At 39.0% G+C, this 18,760-nt stretch overlaps 1 protein-coding gene and 1 long non-coding RNA gene across 5 annotated transcripts in view; one reads left to right on the top strand and one right to left on the bottom strand.

The window, feature by feature from the left end:
* The window catches only part of LOC149090869 (uncharacterized), a 90,401-nt gene that overhangs the window by 14,468 nt on the left and 57,173 nt on the right, over positions 1-18,760 (top strand). The window lies entirely within an intron of this gene.
* Positions 1-18,760, bottom strand: part of LOC108658109 (uncharacterized) — a 205,544-nt gene that overhangs the window by 132,082 nt on the left and 54,702 nt on the right. For 3 of the 4 annotated variants that reach the window (XM_089264618.1, XM_089264617.1, XM_089264619.1), the window contains 2 exons: positions 16,106-16,380; positions 15,851-16,031 (listed from right to left, as the gene is read on the bottom strand). In XM_089264618.1, coding sequence (XP_089120744.1) covers positions 15,851-16,031; positions 16,106-16,380 — 456 coding nt within the window. The remainder of the gene's footprint in view (positions 1-15,850; positions 16,032-16,105; positions 16,381-18,760) is intronic. The other variant, XM_089264621.1, reaches the window with a different exon arrangement.

Raw genomic sequence — 18,760 nt, 5'->3', positions numbered from 1 at the left:
AGAGTTCATCTCAAACATAGACAGGTTAAACAATTCATCAAAAAGATAGTGATCAATTGTCGGAATAAAGTAATTTGCATTACAAGTTGATGACCAAGAAGTGCTCGGAATATTAAAAACATTTACATGTTCATAAACTTCTTTAATACAATTAATATGTTGAGCATAAACTTGTACATCAGAAGAGAGAGGCAATGAGCAAAACAATGAGCACGATGGGAGAGTTAATTTAACCCCTAAAATCTCCGCATCCTGATGGGACGAAAAGGTAAATACTTCGGAGAGGATACTGGATTTAACCGCAGTTAACACTCCACCCCCTATACGCATTGAACGATCGAGTCTATAAGTAGTGAAATTACTTGAACGGATTTTACTATTATGAATATTATTACTTGGTCATGTTTCAGTAAATCATATTGTACACTAAAACTTTGCAAGAATAGACTTTTCAGTTTAGAATTTAAGCCACGTACATTTTGATAAATCAGAGACAGCTTCGAAGAAGTTTGAAAATTACATACAATACATACATTTGGTACAATTTTTGATGAAGATTGCACCGAAGGTAAATTTACAGAAATAGGAGTCGATCCGTTACGATTTTTAGGTCTGAATTCACGAACAACTACGTGATGATGGAACTAAAGCATAATGACGCACGCACAGTGGGTATATATCGGATAATGCAAACAATTGATAAAGGGACTTCTCTAGCAGCCTCACAGACATCGGCGACTCATCCGGACAATGGCCATGAGTTGACATGTTCATTTTTGAACGCTTATTTGAACTCCATTGAGGTTGCGTCTGACTGTGAAAGGTCTGAGGAAGAGGACGAACTAGAGCTCAAACTGGCCATAAGCGAGATTTATGGATATTCGCCAAAGCCTACAGATTTAAAGGTGACCGGCGAATAACTTATACACCTACAAATGTATATATGTATGTATATGTGGTATAGTGACTGCCAAGTAACTCGCGCTTAAGCACCTGATTTCATTTCAATGATCGCGGGTTTGCCTATCAAAATGAATTAAAAACAAGTAAGAACGTTGCAGTCGGGCGCTACCGACTGCGGAATACTCATTCACAGTCCCTTTGTAAATTTAATTTAATTTGGCTTTAAAAAAAATTAGTACAAAACAATTATGCTTTTTGATTATATTGTAGCTTTTGGTAATTTTTATCGAGTAATCGATAATTATTATATTGATCGTGCACTTTTTGAGTACAAATGTATGGTAATTTTCGTTGATAGCTTTAGCTTATGATAATGCAGATTCATAAGCTTTTGCTTACATTACAAAAGCGCGCTTTTTAGCATTCTAAGAACTGCGATTGATTTCTGGATTTTCGTCGCAAGTTATGTTACAGTGGCGGAGGTTCAAGTCCCCATCAAGGTTAAGTTTTTTTTTCATACATATTTCATTTTTTATAAAATAGATATTTTATTCTTTTTTCTAATTGAACAATTTTATAAGTTTAAATATTTTTCTTCTTAAAAAGCCCTCATATATGTATGTACATATGCATGTATATGTATGTACATAAGTCTGCACGCATATATAGCATCAAGCATTCCAGCCTTTCCTATGCACGCGTTCATTTGTATGTGTGTATGTATGTAATGCAAATTTATCATCCGCTACTCTGGCTCTTCTTTTCTATAATGCGTCATAACAAGAATCTCATTTTTGGATTTCATTTTAATTGTGTTTGTTGACAGTAGGCGGTAGCGCTGTCGGCAAAGGCACCGGCTAAATTTCTTTTTGTTATTTTGACAAACATGGCTTGGGTGCGAGTTCAAATCCCGCGGAAAACTCTTTTTTGTAAATTGCAAATTTTGTTATTTTAGCTTCTTTTATATTTTTTAAATATTTAAATTTTATTTTTAAATTTTATAAAAATGTTTCCTTCCGTGTTATCAATGCCTATTAAGCCTATTTGTATATACATGTACATACATAGATAGCTCAAGCATATAAATGTCGCAATTTGATACTACAAATGCCGATTGCCACGCCCCTAGTGGCCGTAGACACTTCATTTTTGGCCAGTTTTTAGAAAGAGCTAACGGTAACGTAAATGCGAAATTTGAATGCTTACGCTCAAAAAATGTGAAAATTACAGGGTATTTTTCGATATGCCACGCTCCTAAAGAGGCGTGACAATTATTTTTGGGGCATCGATAGAGGAGGTTACCAGTAACTCAACTATCCAAATTTGAAGCTTTTAGTTCTTAAACTGTAGGAGATATAAAGTTTTGCGGTTTGCCACGCCCACTTTTGGCGGACGTATATCCACCATAGCTTGTTGGACTTGCGAGGTCAACTCGCGTATATATACCAAATTTCAAGTCTGTAGCATCAATAGTGCCTAAAATATAGCCAAATTTGAAAAATCACTATATCTTTAGGTCCGATTTGCCACGCCCCTATTAGGCGTAGACATACAATTTTCATCAGTCATTATAGAATTATAGCATTAGTTCACGTGCGAAATTTCAACGTTCTAGCTTTAGAACTTTATGAGATACAGTTTTATCTGATTTGCCACGCCCCAATAGGCGTAGATATATCCACCATAGCTTTTTGGACTTGGGGGGTCAACGCGGATCTCCATACCAAATTTCAATTTTCTAGCTCTTCAACTAACATGATTTCTGGTATATCGGAAAATGCATTTTCCGATTTGCCCCGCCCCTAGTGGGCGGATCAGGAAAATTTTAACTTTATAAATCAGAGTTATACACGAGTATGTGTTCCAAATTTCAAGTCTCTAGCTTCAAGAGCGGCGAAATGAACTGCGTTCATATGGACGGACGGACAGACGGACGGACAGCAAGCCGGACACAAAACCAATATACGAATTCACTTCGTGAATGAGTATAAAAAGTGTAGTACCTGATTAAGCTCAGTATACAAAATGGTATGCGATTGTCTATCCATTGCACCTGTATATATACATATATATGAGCATGCAAGAAAAAAGTAAGAAAGCTCTAGTCGAGACTGCTCGACTACGAGATCCCCTGAATCCTCCAAGCAACTGATATTTCAATAATAATTCGGACACACACGCATGCAAGCAAACACACACACACACGCATATACAGGCGATTTCGCTTGGGTTGCGCTGCAGTGTTGGCAGTATAATGAGAACGTATATGTTGAATAACTTAATTTCTATACGTACGATCGTAATGAAACTTTCAGAACGTAATCATAATGTTTAAATGTACAAGTCTCTAGTATCTGATATACGGGCTTTACAAAGATGAGGGTGAGGGGGTGGAAATAGGGGCGGGGGGGTAATTTTAACAAAAACCGAAATTGTATAAAATGCGTGTTAATATATATTTATTTGGACACTCCACTATGGGTAAAAAGATTTTTTATACCCTGAACCCATTGAAAATGGGAAATCAGGGTATAATGGTTTTGTTAAAAGTATGTAACAGGCAGAAGGAGGCGTGGCAGACCCCACAAAGTATATATATTCTTGATCGGGGCGACAAGCTGAGTCGATTTGGCCCTGTCCGTCTGTCTGTCCGTTCGTCCGTCCGTATGTATGAACGCGTCGATTTCAGAAGATATAAGAGCTAGAGACTTCAACTTTTTTTTTAAATGTCCGTATATATCACGCGCAGATCGAGTTTATCACTAAAAAACGATAACTCATTCCGATATTTTTTTATCGATAAAAAACCTTATCGAAGATCACTTAAAAAATTATATCTCCTACATCTTTCAAGCTAGAGTCTCCAAATTTAAAATGTATATAAAGATGTATTTTACACAATTTCGGTTTTTGTTAAAATTTACCCCCCACCCCTAAATCCACCCCCTCACCCTCATCTTTGTAAAAGTCGTATATCAAATACTAGAGACTTGTGCTTCGGTATACACATACATTTATACATCATGATTACGTTCTGAAAGTTTCATTACGATCGTACGTCTAGAAATTAAATTATTCCACAAATAAGTTCTCATAATATCGCCAACACTGCAGCGCAACCCGAGCTCAATCGCCTGTATATGCGTGTGTGTGTGTGTGTGCGTGTGTTTGTTTGTATGCGTGTGTGTGTGTGTGTGTGTGTGCGTGTGTATGTGCGAATTATTATTGAAATATCAGTTGCTCGAAGGGTTCAGGGGATCTCGTAGTCGAGCAGTCTCGACTAGAGCTTTCTTACTTGTTTATTATTTATTATTCTAAATTATTTTTAATTTGTAATATATATATATATATATATATATATATATATATATATATATATATATATATATATATTTGTATATGGTATTATTTCTTTTTATTTTAAATATTTTTTTACATTTTTGTTTTATTTTTCATTATATTTATTTATTTATTGTTACTAAGAATTACGGCTAGAGTAACAAAGGTAATTAATTATTGTTTTTAAATGTATATATTATTTAATTTTTTTTAATTATTTTTTTTTATTTATTATTATTATTATTTTTGTTTTTCTTTATTATTTGGAGTTTTATGGATTCCCTTCCCATACCTTTTACTTTCTTAACAAAATTAAATTATATATCCAGGCTGTGCTAAAATGGAAGCAACATCGAAAGTGTGGAACAAAGAGAAGTAATTGAAGGATAATAAATAAATCAGCAGAGAAATCGGATTGTTATGATTAGCCAGGCTAGTTTGGCATCAATTGTAAATGAAGAGCTAGGAACTTGAAATTTTAGGAATATATTATTAATATTAAAAAGAAAATTCGGATTTTTTTTTTACAATTGGGCGTGGAATTCGAATTTTCCGCCCCTTTTACATATTATATTAAATTAAAAATCATTACATGTGGGCTCAAATTATTTTTAATAACTTTTTTGTACACTTTTAGCAACTTTAAATTATATTTTTATTATATTTCATTCAACTGCAAGCAAATATTAATATTTGAAGAAACTTAGGGATATATAAAATATATGCGATATAATTTTAAACTGAGTGGTCTTCATATTCTTCATCTAATTCTAAATTTAACTCTAAATTTTTATCATCTATGTTTTGGTCTTCACTTTCATCCTCATTTTCGTCTTCATTTTCTTCTTTAACTAAGGTTGGCTCCATTAAGCCTTCAAATGTTGCTGGTAATTGAAAATTGGGATCTTCCAAAAGTTCAATAACTTATTTTTTTTTCTTGTTTTTCTTTTCGCGTTCTTTTAAACTGAGTGAAGAGAGAAGTGGATCAGATGAGTCTAAAGCCCTATTAAATATATCAGTTGAATTCTCTAATCGGCTACATTTCCTGGCGTGAGTTTTTCTATCATTTCTATACAGCTTGTTCCGGGCTTCAGACGCGTTTTCTCCTAATATGCCATCAGGAATTATGCAAGTGCCCATAATTTGGTATCCATGCACCAAAATTTTGTGAACATCATTGATATTTCCACTTCCATTAGGCCTGGGTTTATCCACATGAAGACCCATTTCATCCCACAGCCTCCGCTTAATTTCTTGTTTACGCAATGATACCTTTTGTTTGTCGACATCTTTAACACGCCATTTTTTAATTTCGATTCTGTACGATATTTTCAATACAAACTCAAGGAATCGAATCCAAGCATGCAGAGGGCTAACTCCATATTGCAAATTCATAGAAGAAGTTCTAAAAATTTCCGAAGTACCGAAGTACTTTCCAAAGTACCTTCACAATCAATTATCACCCTGCCTTCAAGCCACCTAGCATGATGCATTTTAAACCTTTCCAAATTCCGGTTGCACTTTGGCAGATGCTTCTTTATATACTCTACAAATTGCTTTACTCTTTTATCAAATAGATTATTAATATTTTCGCTAATATTATTGTTAATTTTTTAAATAATAAAGTTTTTTACCGCGCATTCTTGGCGGTTGTTGTTGGTCCATACCTCAACAAGCTCTGCACGACAAAGCTCGTTTTTAACTGCAAAAACTAATTTTTTGTCCAAAAGGAAAAAAAAAGGAGCAAACGAGGTTAATAGATTCCGAACCTGGACATAATGCACAACAACTGTTATATCAAACCTCTGTGAAGTGGTGTGCTGCACAAAAGTAATACTCCACGGAACACAAGTACATTTGTTAATTTTTAGCTAAAAATACACATAGACAACACACTGGACAACTGGACAATAACACAATTACAATCAAAAAGTAATAGCAATAACTTATTGTACATACCATTAGGTACGTTTTCCATTATACACTTTCTTTGTTTATGTTTACACAAAAGATTTAATTTAATTGCAAGTTGAACAAAATTCCCCGCGCTTTTTATACATATATCAAATCACTGACCAGAGAACACATAGACTAGACATGTAGAACAAATTTTTCTACACCTCGACACTGTTAAGTTGAGGGACCACTATTCTTCGTATTTGCTCGGCTCGGTCGCTGGAGGTTCAAGCAGTGAAAATGCTGCACGTCAAAAACAGTGCGCTATGAGCGCTCAATCGAAATGGTCACGATTCCGTATGAAGCACAGCTATGTGCCATTTGTCCTACTCTCTCTCTCTCAGTCCCTCTCTCTTGCTCTCTATGGTCGCTGAAATCATCACTCTCAGCCGCAAACAAAAATTTCAATTTTTGTTCGCGACGATCCCAGCTCTTTCCGTTTGTGTGAAGGGTATACCAAAATTTGTAAAGCGTTTGCCACGTTCATACAAAATGCTAGCTTTTTCATGATAATTTCTAAAAAGGGTATGAAAGCGTTGATGCTCATAATGAAAATATTTCCGCGATGAGCATGCACACACACACTCTCCCTTGCTATATGTACTATGAGAATTGGTATGCTTGTGTGCGAAGTTCTTGCTGCCTGTAGCAATTTTAAGTCCCCGCGTTTGCATTTGGTTGATCTTGTGAAATGCTCACATACATACATACATATGTATATATGTACATTTGATTGTGTGTACGCATGCGATGCGATGGTCACAATTATGGAATAGCACTTGTAGAAGCATTTGTTTGCCTATTAGCCATTACATGTGCGTGTGTGTATGTGCATGTGTGTATGCATGGGACGTGAACTTTAGCGTGCTTGTGTGTATGCATGGGACGTGAACTTTGGCTGCCTACCTCAACTAAGAATTGTCTGAATGATTTTGGGTTCGAAATGAAGAGGCGCGCTTATACATACATACATATGTATGTATGTATGTATTTATGTAAGTAGCTGATTAACTAAAGTGACAAGTGCATATGCCAATTCTTTTTAGAATTTTTTTTTATTGTCATGCACCTGTATATGTATGTAAATATATTCTGATATCCTTCTGATAGCCAACCCACGATCATTAAAATTAAATCCAGGTGCTTAAATATAAGCGCGAGTTACCCGCCAGTAACTATACTACACACATACACATACAGTATGAGTTATTCGCCGGTCACAGTGCCACAAAGAATTGGCATATGCACTTGTCACTTTAGTTAATCAGCTACTTACATAAATACATACATACATACATATGTATGTATAAGCGCGCCTCTTCATTTCGAACCCAAAATCATTCAGACAATTCTTAGTTGAGGTAGGCAGCCAAAGTTCACGTCCCATGCATACACACAAGCACGCTAAAGTTCACGTCCCATGCATACACACATGCACATACACACACGCACATGTAATGGCAAATAGGCAAACAAATGCTTCTACAAGTGCTATTCCATAATTGTGACCATCGCATCGCATGCGTACACACAATCAAATGTACATATATACATATGTATGTATGTATGTGAGCATTTCACAAGATCAACCAAATGCAAATGCGGGGACTTAAAATTGCTACAGGCAGCAAGAGCTTCGCACACAAGCATACCAATTCTCATAGTACATGTAGCAAGGGAGAGTGTGTGTGTGCATGCTCATCGCGGAAATATTTTCATTATGAGCATCAACGCTTTCATACCCTTTTTAGAAATTATCATGAAAAAGCTAGCATTTTGTATGAACGTGGCAAACGCTTTACAAATTTTGGTATACCCTTCACACAAACGGAAAGAGCTGGGATCGTCGCGAACAAAAATTGAAATTTTTGTTCGCGGCTGAGAGTGATGATTTCAGCGACCATAGAGAGCGAGAGAGAGGGACTGAGAGAGAGAGAGAGTAGGACAAATGGCACATAGCTGTGCTTCATACGGAATTGGGACCATTTCGGTTGAGCGCTCATAGCGCACTGTTTTTGACGTGCAGCATTTTCACTGCTTGAACCTCCAGCGACTGAGCCGAGCAAATACGAATAACAGTGGTCCCTCAACTTAACAGTGTCGAGGTGTAGAAAAATTTGTTCTACATGTCTAGTCTATGTGTTCTCTGGTCAGTGCTAGTATCAATAACTTTTCCGATAACTATCACCGGCCGCCACAATTTCGTGACGATAGTTTTGCACGATCAGAACTCATCGCAATTTAAAACTATTGCAAAATAAATAGAAAATAGATTTTTTTTTTTTTTTTTTTTCTTTTATTGTTAAAAGGAAATCTCTCCAGCTTAATAATCTAATTTAATTGTTTAATTTATCCTAATTAAATTTATTAAATTTTTCCATTTTTCGTTTATTTGCTTAACAAGACATTTTCTTTTTCAATTTGTTCTACAAAGTTCAACTTCAGACAACTTCCTTGTTTTTGTCAACTGCATTACTCTGTTCTTGAGTGACTTTCTACCTCTGTATCAGAAATTTCCGCCAGCTAATTTCTAGTTAGCTTCCATGTCTGATCGTTCGGGTCGAGCGCAACTTAAGGTACCCGCTTCGCGTTTGATTCAACGCAGTGCCTCCGCATCTCCCATTCCGTCCGGGAAACCACAGACCACCAGCACTTTCCAGCGCAGTCCGGTCGTAACCCGGTCCAGTCCGAAGCCCGCAAATCCATTAAATATGTCTCTGTCCGAGTTCATCGCGGCTGCGGATAGGCTTATTAAGTTCGAAGCCCGCATTGACGGTCCCGGGGACTCTAATGCCACCCAGGCGGCTCTACTCCGGGCCTTCGAGATCCGCCGAGAGCGGGTCAGGGCCTTGTGGGATGATGCTGAGCAGCAATATAAGGTCTGTGCCAGAGCGTTGAACCAAGGGGCGAGCAGGGGCGAAGTTGAAGCCATGGAGGCCAAATTCGACAACTGCTACACTGTGTATGAGCGGTGTACGACGCACCTGGGGGTGCAAATCGACGCACTTTCCGCATCGAGTACACCGCCCGCTCCTATGTCCGCTACTTTCGCCTCGTCTGGAGGCTGTCGCCTTCCACCCGTTGATACGGAAGTGTTCCACGGCGACTACTTGCGCTGGCCAACATTCCGTGACATTTTTACTGCGATTTATATTCAGAATCCGCGCTTGACTCCGGTGGAAAAGTTATTCCACCTCAATTCAAAGACAGCAGGCGATGCAAATGCCTTAGTCGCAGAGTATCCTCTCACAAACGACGGCATTGCAGCGGCTTGGGGCTCCTTGTGTGATCGGTTCGAGAATAAGCGGCTGTTAGTCAACAGCGAGCTTAAAATCCTGCTCAACCTCTCCAAAGTCATCAAGGAATCAGGCTCGGCTCTCAGAGAGTTGCATGGCACCATTCATAGTTGCGTCACTGCAATCGAGCATGCTCAAATCTCTACGGAGAATTGGGACTGTATCCTTGTGCTCGTGTGCACATCCAAATTGCCAGGTCACACTCGATCTCTCTGGGAGCATTCACTGACACAAAAAACAGAAATTCCAGGCTGGCAGGACGTTAGTCACTTTCTTAGCGAGCGTGCTCTTGCTCTCGAGGCTATGGAAGATGATCGTTCTGCACCAATAGCTCCAATCTCAGTTCCGAGATGCACGAGCTTTGCCCCTCCCAAAGTGGTCAACTCCTTCACAACGCAAGTGAATCTGTGCGATCTGTGTTCAGAACAGAACCATCCTATTCGATTTTGCCCTCGGTTTCTCCAGCTATCTATTCACGAACGAGAGGCATACATCAAAGCAAAAAGTTTTTGCCTGAACTGCTTCGCTAAGGGTCACCAGTTACGAGAGTGTACCAGTACGCACAACTGTTTCAAGTGTAATGGTCGACATAACACCCTACTCCATAGGGACAATACTCCTCGGTCTGCTGCTGCATCCGCAACAGCTATAGCCCCAATTCGTACGCAAGTTATGTCCAACGTCCAAACGTATCTGGCTGCCAACACGCGAGGTGTCCTCCTCGGCACGGCGGTGATCAACATATGCCATTCCGGAGCAATCTATCCCGCCCGTGCTTTAGTCGACTCAGAATCCGAAGCAATTTTCATTTCTGAGCGACTATTCCGCAAAATCAAGTTGCCCTTCAAATCCATGCAGACTCAAGTTTCCAGCTTGAATCAAGCAGTTACAGGTCATGCACAAAAGCTATGCAGCTTTGACATTGGTTCTCCTTCGAAGCCGAGACTACAAATCGAAGCTTCTGCTCTCGTCCTTCCAAAACTTGCCGGTAAACTCCCTTCATCTCCAATTCCGCAACTCTTATTGAACCAGCTGTCGAATATTCAGCTAGCTGATCCCGAGTTCTACAAGAGTTCAGAAATTGATGTCCTTCTAGGTGCGGATATCCTTCAGACTATTATTCAGGGAGGTTACCATCCGAATATCTGTGGACCTCTTCTAGGTCTAGAGACTGTTTTCGGTTGGGTACTGACTGGCCCACTTTCACGAACTTCACCGGAAATGGTCACAACTCAAGTATCCGTTCCGGGTGAGACAAAACTTGAGATTCCGGCAACTCTTCCATCCCGAGTTCCCGACAACACCAATACAAAAGTGAGGGTCGGTTTCAATGAGAGCCTGAATGATATCCTTCATTCAGGCCCATCATTCCAACTCGATCCTCGTCCTCCTTGTGCTGTCGAACTAACCTCCATGTTATGTTCTAACGAACAAGCAATTCAACCTCCAACTCATTCGTTTTTCCAGATAAAGACGCCGTCATTAGAAAGCAGCAAGCCGCGTGGTACCAATTCCTTCCAGTGCCGCGTATGCCCAGGAGCCCATGGTCTCCGAAACTGCCAGCGGTTTCTGGGCCTTTCAGAGAAAAAACGGATGCGCGCGGTACTTATACATGAGTACTGCACGAACTGCTTGGCTCACGAGAACTCCAGGCAATCCTGCCGCAACAAGGGACGTTGCAAAACGTGTGGCCAGAATCAACACACGCTCCTGCATCTTCAGGACGGCCTTGTTCCGCACACCAAGAGATATCCAGCTTCTTACGCGACGTCTTAATTTGCAATCCTTGCAAGGGGGGTGAGTATGTTAATGCCAGATCCCATTAACAAGAATTGCTCCTCCCGCAACACTCTGTTAATAACATAACCCAGTTCTCCTACTGGTTCGCTGTACTCGGCGCCCCGCGGAGTACCTCGTCCCCCCTCGAGCGACACTTGCCTCTGCGGGTATTGACGATACATATATCTTTACTAATGCTATACGAGCAACACAGCTTTTATCTAAGAAATAAAGACGAGGAAATTACAACCCGGTCTTTTTACTTATCGGCGACGCCACCACTACAACAATATATTTTTATATTTATTTGGACACTCTAGCTTTAAAGATGTGGGAGATATAATTTTTTAACTGATTTTCGATAGGCTTTTTATCGATACAAAACATCGGATTGAGTTATCGTTTTTTTAAGGATAAACTCGATATGCGCGCGCTATATACGGACATTTAAAAAAATTTGAAGTCATAGCTCTTATATCTTCTTAGATCGTCGCGTTCATACACACGGACGGACAGACAGACGGACAGGGCCAAATCGACTCAATTTGACGCTTTGATCAAGAATATATATACTTTATGGGGTCTGTCACGCCTCCTTCTGCCTGTTACATACTTTTAACAAAACCATTATACCCTGATTTGTGGGCATCGCGTCCCCTGCGTACACACAATCATACATACATTCATATGTAAGTCTGAGCACTTCTCAAGATCAACCAAATGCAAATGCTGGGACCTAAAATTGCTACAGGCAGCAAGAGCTACGTCACAGGCTCACAAATGCTCATAGCACATGTAGCAACGGAGACTGTGTGTGTGCACGCTCGTCGCGAAAACAATTTCATCATGAGCACCAACGCTATCATACCCTTCCCACAAATAATAACGAAAACGCAAATATTTTGTATGTACAAGCTTGGCAAACGGTTTGAAGAGTTCGGTATACTTTTCACACAGAAGGGAAGACATGGGTTCTAGCTGCGAAAAAATTTCAATTTTCATGAGGTGCTGCTTGCGCTCATATGCATACATACATATACATACATGGTTGAGAGAGCAAAGAGCACCGAGAGAGAGAAAGCAAGGGAAACATTGAGCATAGAGGGATCTTTTGTTCAACCATCGACCATCTCGGTCGAGCGCATGAAGCGAAATGATTGTACTTTCGTATATTTTCGTAGCTCAAACCTAAAAGTAAGGAGCCGAGCGATTCCAAAGCTGTCTGGAGTGCTAAAGCCCCAGAAAAAGCGTGCAAAAAGCTTTCCACTAGTTGTCTATAATATTTGCTTGCAATCGTACTGATGTTCATCGGTCAATAAATCACATGTATGGGGACAAGGGCGAGGGCGTGGCCCAATTAGAAAAAAAATCCGAAATTTTTTTTGCGCAAAATTTCAAAATTCTATCTTCAAATTTACAGTTAATGCCGCACTATCGGTATTTTCGCCCATAGTGTAGTGGGCAAAATGGGATGCGAAGCACCCACTTGAAATTTACATATTACAAAATTATATTTACATTTACAAAATTAAGCATATCGTCGCATTCCCGCGAAATGATCGTTTTGGTAAATTTGTTATTGCATGTACTAACATGCAATGTATACTAATACAAATGCTTAAATTCATATTTTTTTTTTCCGAAACTAGAGCGATCTTAGTTCTCATTTTTTGCAAGTATGCGACACAGACGTTTTCTAACCGATCTGCCTTAAAATCTAAATTTCGCAAAGAAAAAATATACAATAATTTCGTGGGATATAGTGGCGATATAGGTATACTTATGATGCCATAAGCGCACCCACACTCGAGTACTAGTGATTGGGGACGCTCTGTTGGGTTCTTGTGAATATATAACAACTTGGTGTTCAATGAAATAATATATTTTATATAATTTGGAACAATAGGTCTGAATTGTGTCTAGTCCGAATATAAACTGAACCAAATCAGGTCTACTGATCAGGTTCTCTCCTTGAATGTCTGACTGGACTCTCCAGCCTCCTTAGATTGTCGATAGTCTTAACTCCTCCCCGTCTAAATATCTGCGTCCCGCAGATCAATCCTCCAGCCAATCATACCCTCTATAGTTTTGTAGTCCCCGTATAAATATTTGTGTCCGCAGATCAATCCTCAAGCCAGTGATAGTTACGAATAAAAAAAAAGCCATAAAAAGTATTGGCAAGTGCACTTGTCACTTTAGTTAGTCAGCTACATGAATATTAACGCGCCTCTTCAATTCGATTCTAAGTTGTGGTAGGCACACGCCAATGCTCTTGTCCCGTGGAAACACATACACACATCTTTCGTTTAACAGTCAACCATCTAAGCCGAGCGCTTGAAGAGAAATTATTTTTTGATCCCATATTTTCGTAGCCCGAACCTAAAACTGAAGAGCCGAACAAATACGAAGTGGTCTAGGAACTAACGCTCGAAAAAAAGTGTGCAAAACGCTTTACACTACGTGTAAAACGTGTGAAATGTTCGTAACAGGCAGACGGAAGATTGGCAGACCCCATAATCTATATATATATATTTTTGATCAGCGTGACGAGCTGAGTCAAGTTAATCCTGTTCGTCTCGCCGCATGTTTGAACGCGTCGATCTCAAAAGATATAAGAGCTAGAGACTTGAAATTACTCCTAGGTCCGTGTATACCACGCGCATATCGAATAACTTATACCGTAATTTTTTAAAAACATCGAACATCTGTAATACAATTTTATATGTATGTTACATCTTTAGAGCTAGAAACGACAATTTTTATACCCTGAACCCATTGAAAATGGGAAATCAGGGTATAATGGTTTTGTTAAAATGTATGTAACAGGCAGAAGGAGGCGTGGCAGACCCCACAAAGTATATATATTCTTGATCAGGGCGACGAGCTGAGTCGATTTAGCCCTGTCCGTCTGTCTGTCCGTCCGTCCGTCCGTCCGTCCGTCTGTCCGTATGTTTGAACGCGTCGATTTCAAAGGATACAAGAGCTAGAGACTTCAACTTTTTTTTTAAAATGTCCGTATATATCACGCGGATATCGAGTTTATCACTAAAAAACGATAACTCATTCCGATACTTTTTTATCGATAAAAAACCTTATCGAAGATCACTAAAAAAATTTTATCTCCTACATCTTTCAAGCTAGAGTCTCCAAATTTAAAATGTATATTAAGACGCATGTCATACAATTTCGGTTTTTGTTAAAATTTACCCCCACCCCCAAATCCACCCCCTAACCCTAATCTTTGTAAAAGTCGTATATCAAATACTAGAGAATTGTTCTTCGGTATACACATACATTTAAACAATATGAATACGTTCTGAAAGTTTCATTACGACAGTACGTCTAGAAATTAAATTATTCAACAAATAAGTTCTCCTAATATTGCCAACACTGCAGCGCAACCCAAGCGCAATCGCCTGTACATATATGTGAGTGTGTGTGTGCGTGTATTTGTTTGCATGAGTGCGTGTGTGGGTGCTAATTATTATTGAAATATCAGTTGCTTGTAGGGTTCAGGGGATCTCGTAGTCGAGCAGTCTCGACTAGAGCTTTCTTACTTGCTTAACATAGATTTATCTAGATTTTATACAATATATTTTGCTATAATTCTCCACCCACCCTTATATCGACCCCCTCATCTCATAGTGTAAAAGGCGTATTTAAAATACTAGAGACTTGGCACATACATATGTACACGCACTTCAATGTAATAATCACAATCTGCAAGTTTGATGAGCATAGTCTTTTCACAAGAAACGTTATTAAGCAATTAAGTTTACATAGTAATCCCACTCTGCAGCCAAATGCGTGTTTATGCATGCGTGCATATGAATGAAATATCAGTTGCTCGAAGAATTCAGAGGATCTCGTAGTCGAGCATTCTCGACTAGAGCTTTCTTTTTGTGTTTTGTTGCTGCTTGTGCTCACATGCATACACACATATACACATTTGTGAGAGCAAAGAGCATTGAGAGTGAGAGAGAGAGAGCAAGGGAAACATTGAGCATAGAGGGATCTTTTGTTCAACATTTATTTCTTAAAGCTATTGACAATCTATTGACCATCTCGGTCGAGTGCGTGAAGCGAAATGATTGTGTTTTCGTATATTTTCGTAGCTCGAACCTAAAAGTAATTCGCCGAGCGAATACAAAGCTGTCTGGGGTACTAAAGCCCCAGAAAAGCGTGCAAAAAACTTTCCACTGGTTGTCTAGTCTATGTGTTGTCTGGTTAGTGATATTACTTAGCCACATGAATGCTTTGCCACAGGGTAAAGAAATTATTTCCCAACGGGTGGGCTCAGATACGAAGGGTACTCTGGATCGAATATATATACTAGTTTCAGCGAGCCGAGAAAATTTCCGTTATTAGATTTGTCAAGCATGATGTAGCCATCTGTATCTTCGCAGAAGCAAATTTCTCTTTGATAGAAACTTGATGCAATGAAGAATGCTTGTCGAAATTTCAAATATGTACATTGTACGGCCCTCTAGAGTTTGCCCATGACACACGTCCTGCTTCCCATTGCCTAGTTACGCCACTGCTTGGCCAGGGATAATTATTTATCAGGTAATACTCACAATTTGGCTAGTTGCCAACTTAAAACAGAATTTGAATTGCTTCCATCCTAATTTATCATCTAATCGATTTGAAAGATTCTCTATAATAGATATGTATGTAGGTATGTCCACAATAAGCTCTTCAAGATTTCGTTTAATCGTACTGCGTTTACAAAAGACGTCCATTTCACAGAAGGTCCTTCTTAAAAGTACAATGAAGTAAAAAATATTTGGATATATATAAAATGTATAAATATATAATAATATTTTGCGTACTTTTTAGCTTTTATTGTTTCCAGCGCAGTGGTGATGCGTCCATATATATCCCTCATCTTTCTAACTTCGTACATATAGAGAACAAATTGTAGATCGGATTCTACATATCCGAAGTGTTGCTCGGAATGATTGTCATAAAATGCTGTGCCGAAAGGTGGACAATGCCGTGGCCGGCGTGATGGTATCGCGTCGTTAACAAATCCCATCTGCATGGCAATATCATTGCTCATATGTTTTTGTTCCTGCGATTTATCAATATGATTGCATTTTAAGTTCTGTGGAAAAGAATAGAAATAAAATTGTTAATCAAGCAACAAAACTATAAGGTTAATAAGATTCGCAGCAGTGAATGATTTCTCTTAGAATAAGCTCTCTTATATTATTTCTCTCTTTTGATATTTCGCGCTTATTTATCTGTGGTTCACTTATACACATAATTAAGGTTAATGCATATCACCACTGACCAGAGAACACATAGACTAGACATGTAGAACAAATTTTTCTACACCTCGACACTGTTAAGTTGAGGGACCACTGTTATTCGTATTTGCTCGGCTCAGTCGCTGGAGGTTCAAGCAGTGAAAATGCTGCACGTCAAAAACAGTGCGCTATGAGCGCTCAACCGAAATGGTCCCAATTCCGTATGAAGCACAGCTATGTGCCATTTGTCCTACTCTCTCTCTCTCTCAGTCCCTCTCTCTCGCTCTCTATGGTCGCTGAAATCATCACTCTCAGCCGTATGTATGTATGTATTTATGTAAGTAGCTGATTAACTAAAGTGACAAGTGCATATGCCAATTCTTTTTAGAATTTTTTTTTATTGTCATGCACCTGTATATGTATGTAAATATATGAACAGGTACAAAGGATCGAAAATCGCATCCCATTTCGTATACTGAGCTTAATAAGGTACTAAACTTTTTTTTTAATTCCTTCTGATAGCCAACCCACGATCATTAAAATTAAATCCAGGTGCTTAAATATAAGCGCGAGTTACCCGCCAGTAACTATACTACACACATACACATACAGTATGAGTTATTCGCCGGTCACAGTGCCACAAAGAATTGGCATATGCACTTGTCACTTTAGTTAATCAGCTACTTACATAAATACATACATACATACATATGTATGTATAAGCGCGCCTCTTCATTTCGAACCCAAAATCATTCAGACAATTCTTAGTTGAGGTAGGCAGCCAAAGTTCACGTCCCATGCATACACACAAGCACGCTAAAGTTCACGTCCCATGCATACACACATGCACATACACACACGCACATGTAATGGCAAATAGGCAAACAAATGCTTCTACAAGTGCTATTCCATAATTGTGACCATCGCATCGCATGCGTACACACAATCAAATGTACATATATACATATGTATGTATGTATGTGAGCATTTCACAAGATCAACCAAATGCAAATGCGGGGACTTAAAATTGCTACAGGCAGCAAGAGCTTCGCACACAAGCATACCAATTCTCATAGTACATGTAGCAAGGGAGAGTGTGTGTGTGCATGCTCATCGCGGAAATATTTTCATTATGAGCATCAACGCTTTCATACCCTTTTTAGAAATTATCATGAAAAAGCTAGCATTTTGTATGAACGTGGCAAACGCTTTACAAATTTTGGTATACCCTTCACACAAACGGAAAGAGCTGGGATCGTCGCGAACAAAAATTGAAATTTTTGTTCGCGGCTGAGAGTGATGATTTCAGCGACCATAGAGAGCGAGAGAGAGGGACTGAGAGAGAGAGAGAGTAGGACAAATGGCACATAGCTGTGCTTCATACGGAATTGGGACCATTTCGGTTGAGCGCTCATAGCGCACTGTTTTTGACGTGCAGCATTTTCACTGCTTGAACCTCCAGCGACTGAGCCGAGCAAATACGAATAACAGTGGTCCCTCAACTTAACAGTGTCGAGGTGTAGAAAAATTTGTTCTACATGTCTAGTCTATGTGTTCTCTGGTCAGTGATATCACTAACCTTACAACACATAAAAAGTTTACTTCACCGTAAAATTCGAAGATTTGAAGGTTGAAAATAGGCATGAGCCTGGGTATTATGAGAACACTCCATAGATAGACCAACCATCTAACTGAGAAGCCAAACGAGACTTAAATGAAATAAATGTTTCCACGCAAAAGCTGGAGACCAATGGATGTGTTGGTAAATATTGTGGACAACAAATATCAAAGATTAAGGCTGCACTTTGAAGAGGTGCAGGACAACATTGAGCTCAGCAACCAGGAAGAAATCGTTAGCTTTAAAGATTCGCTAGATTTACTTTGGAACTAAGTCCAGTCGACGCTGACTGTTAGAGCGTTAAATAAAACAGCTCCACATTTGATCGAAGCTGAATTGAACTGTTTATTGCTTAAAATCCTAGCTCTTATATACCTAACAAAAACTCTAAAAACTACTTTCAGTCACTGGAAGTGCATTTACCCATACAAATAAGTGCACAGATGTTATGTTGAGTTTCTTTTTAGATAGCTGGGCTCAGGTTCACGTTACATTTATATCGGCCGCTGCACTGGGCCCAAAAATGTTGTGTACAGCCACAACATTTTTATACCCTGAACCCATTGAAAATGGGAAATCAGGGTATAATGGTTTTGTTAAAATGTATGTAACAGGTA

The sequence above is a fragment of the Drosophila navojoa genome, chromosome X (genome assembly GCF_054131105.1).
Source record: "Drosophila navojoa isolate 15081-1374.11 chromosome X, UAZ_NAV_1.0, whole genome shotgun sequence".
Lineage (NCBI taxonomy): Eukaryota > Metazoa > Arthropoda > Insecta > Diptera > Drosophilidae > Drosophila > Drosophila navojoa.
This window is presented reverse-complemented; position numbering and strand designations above follow the sequence as displayed.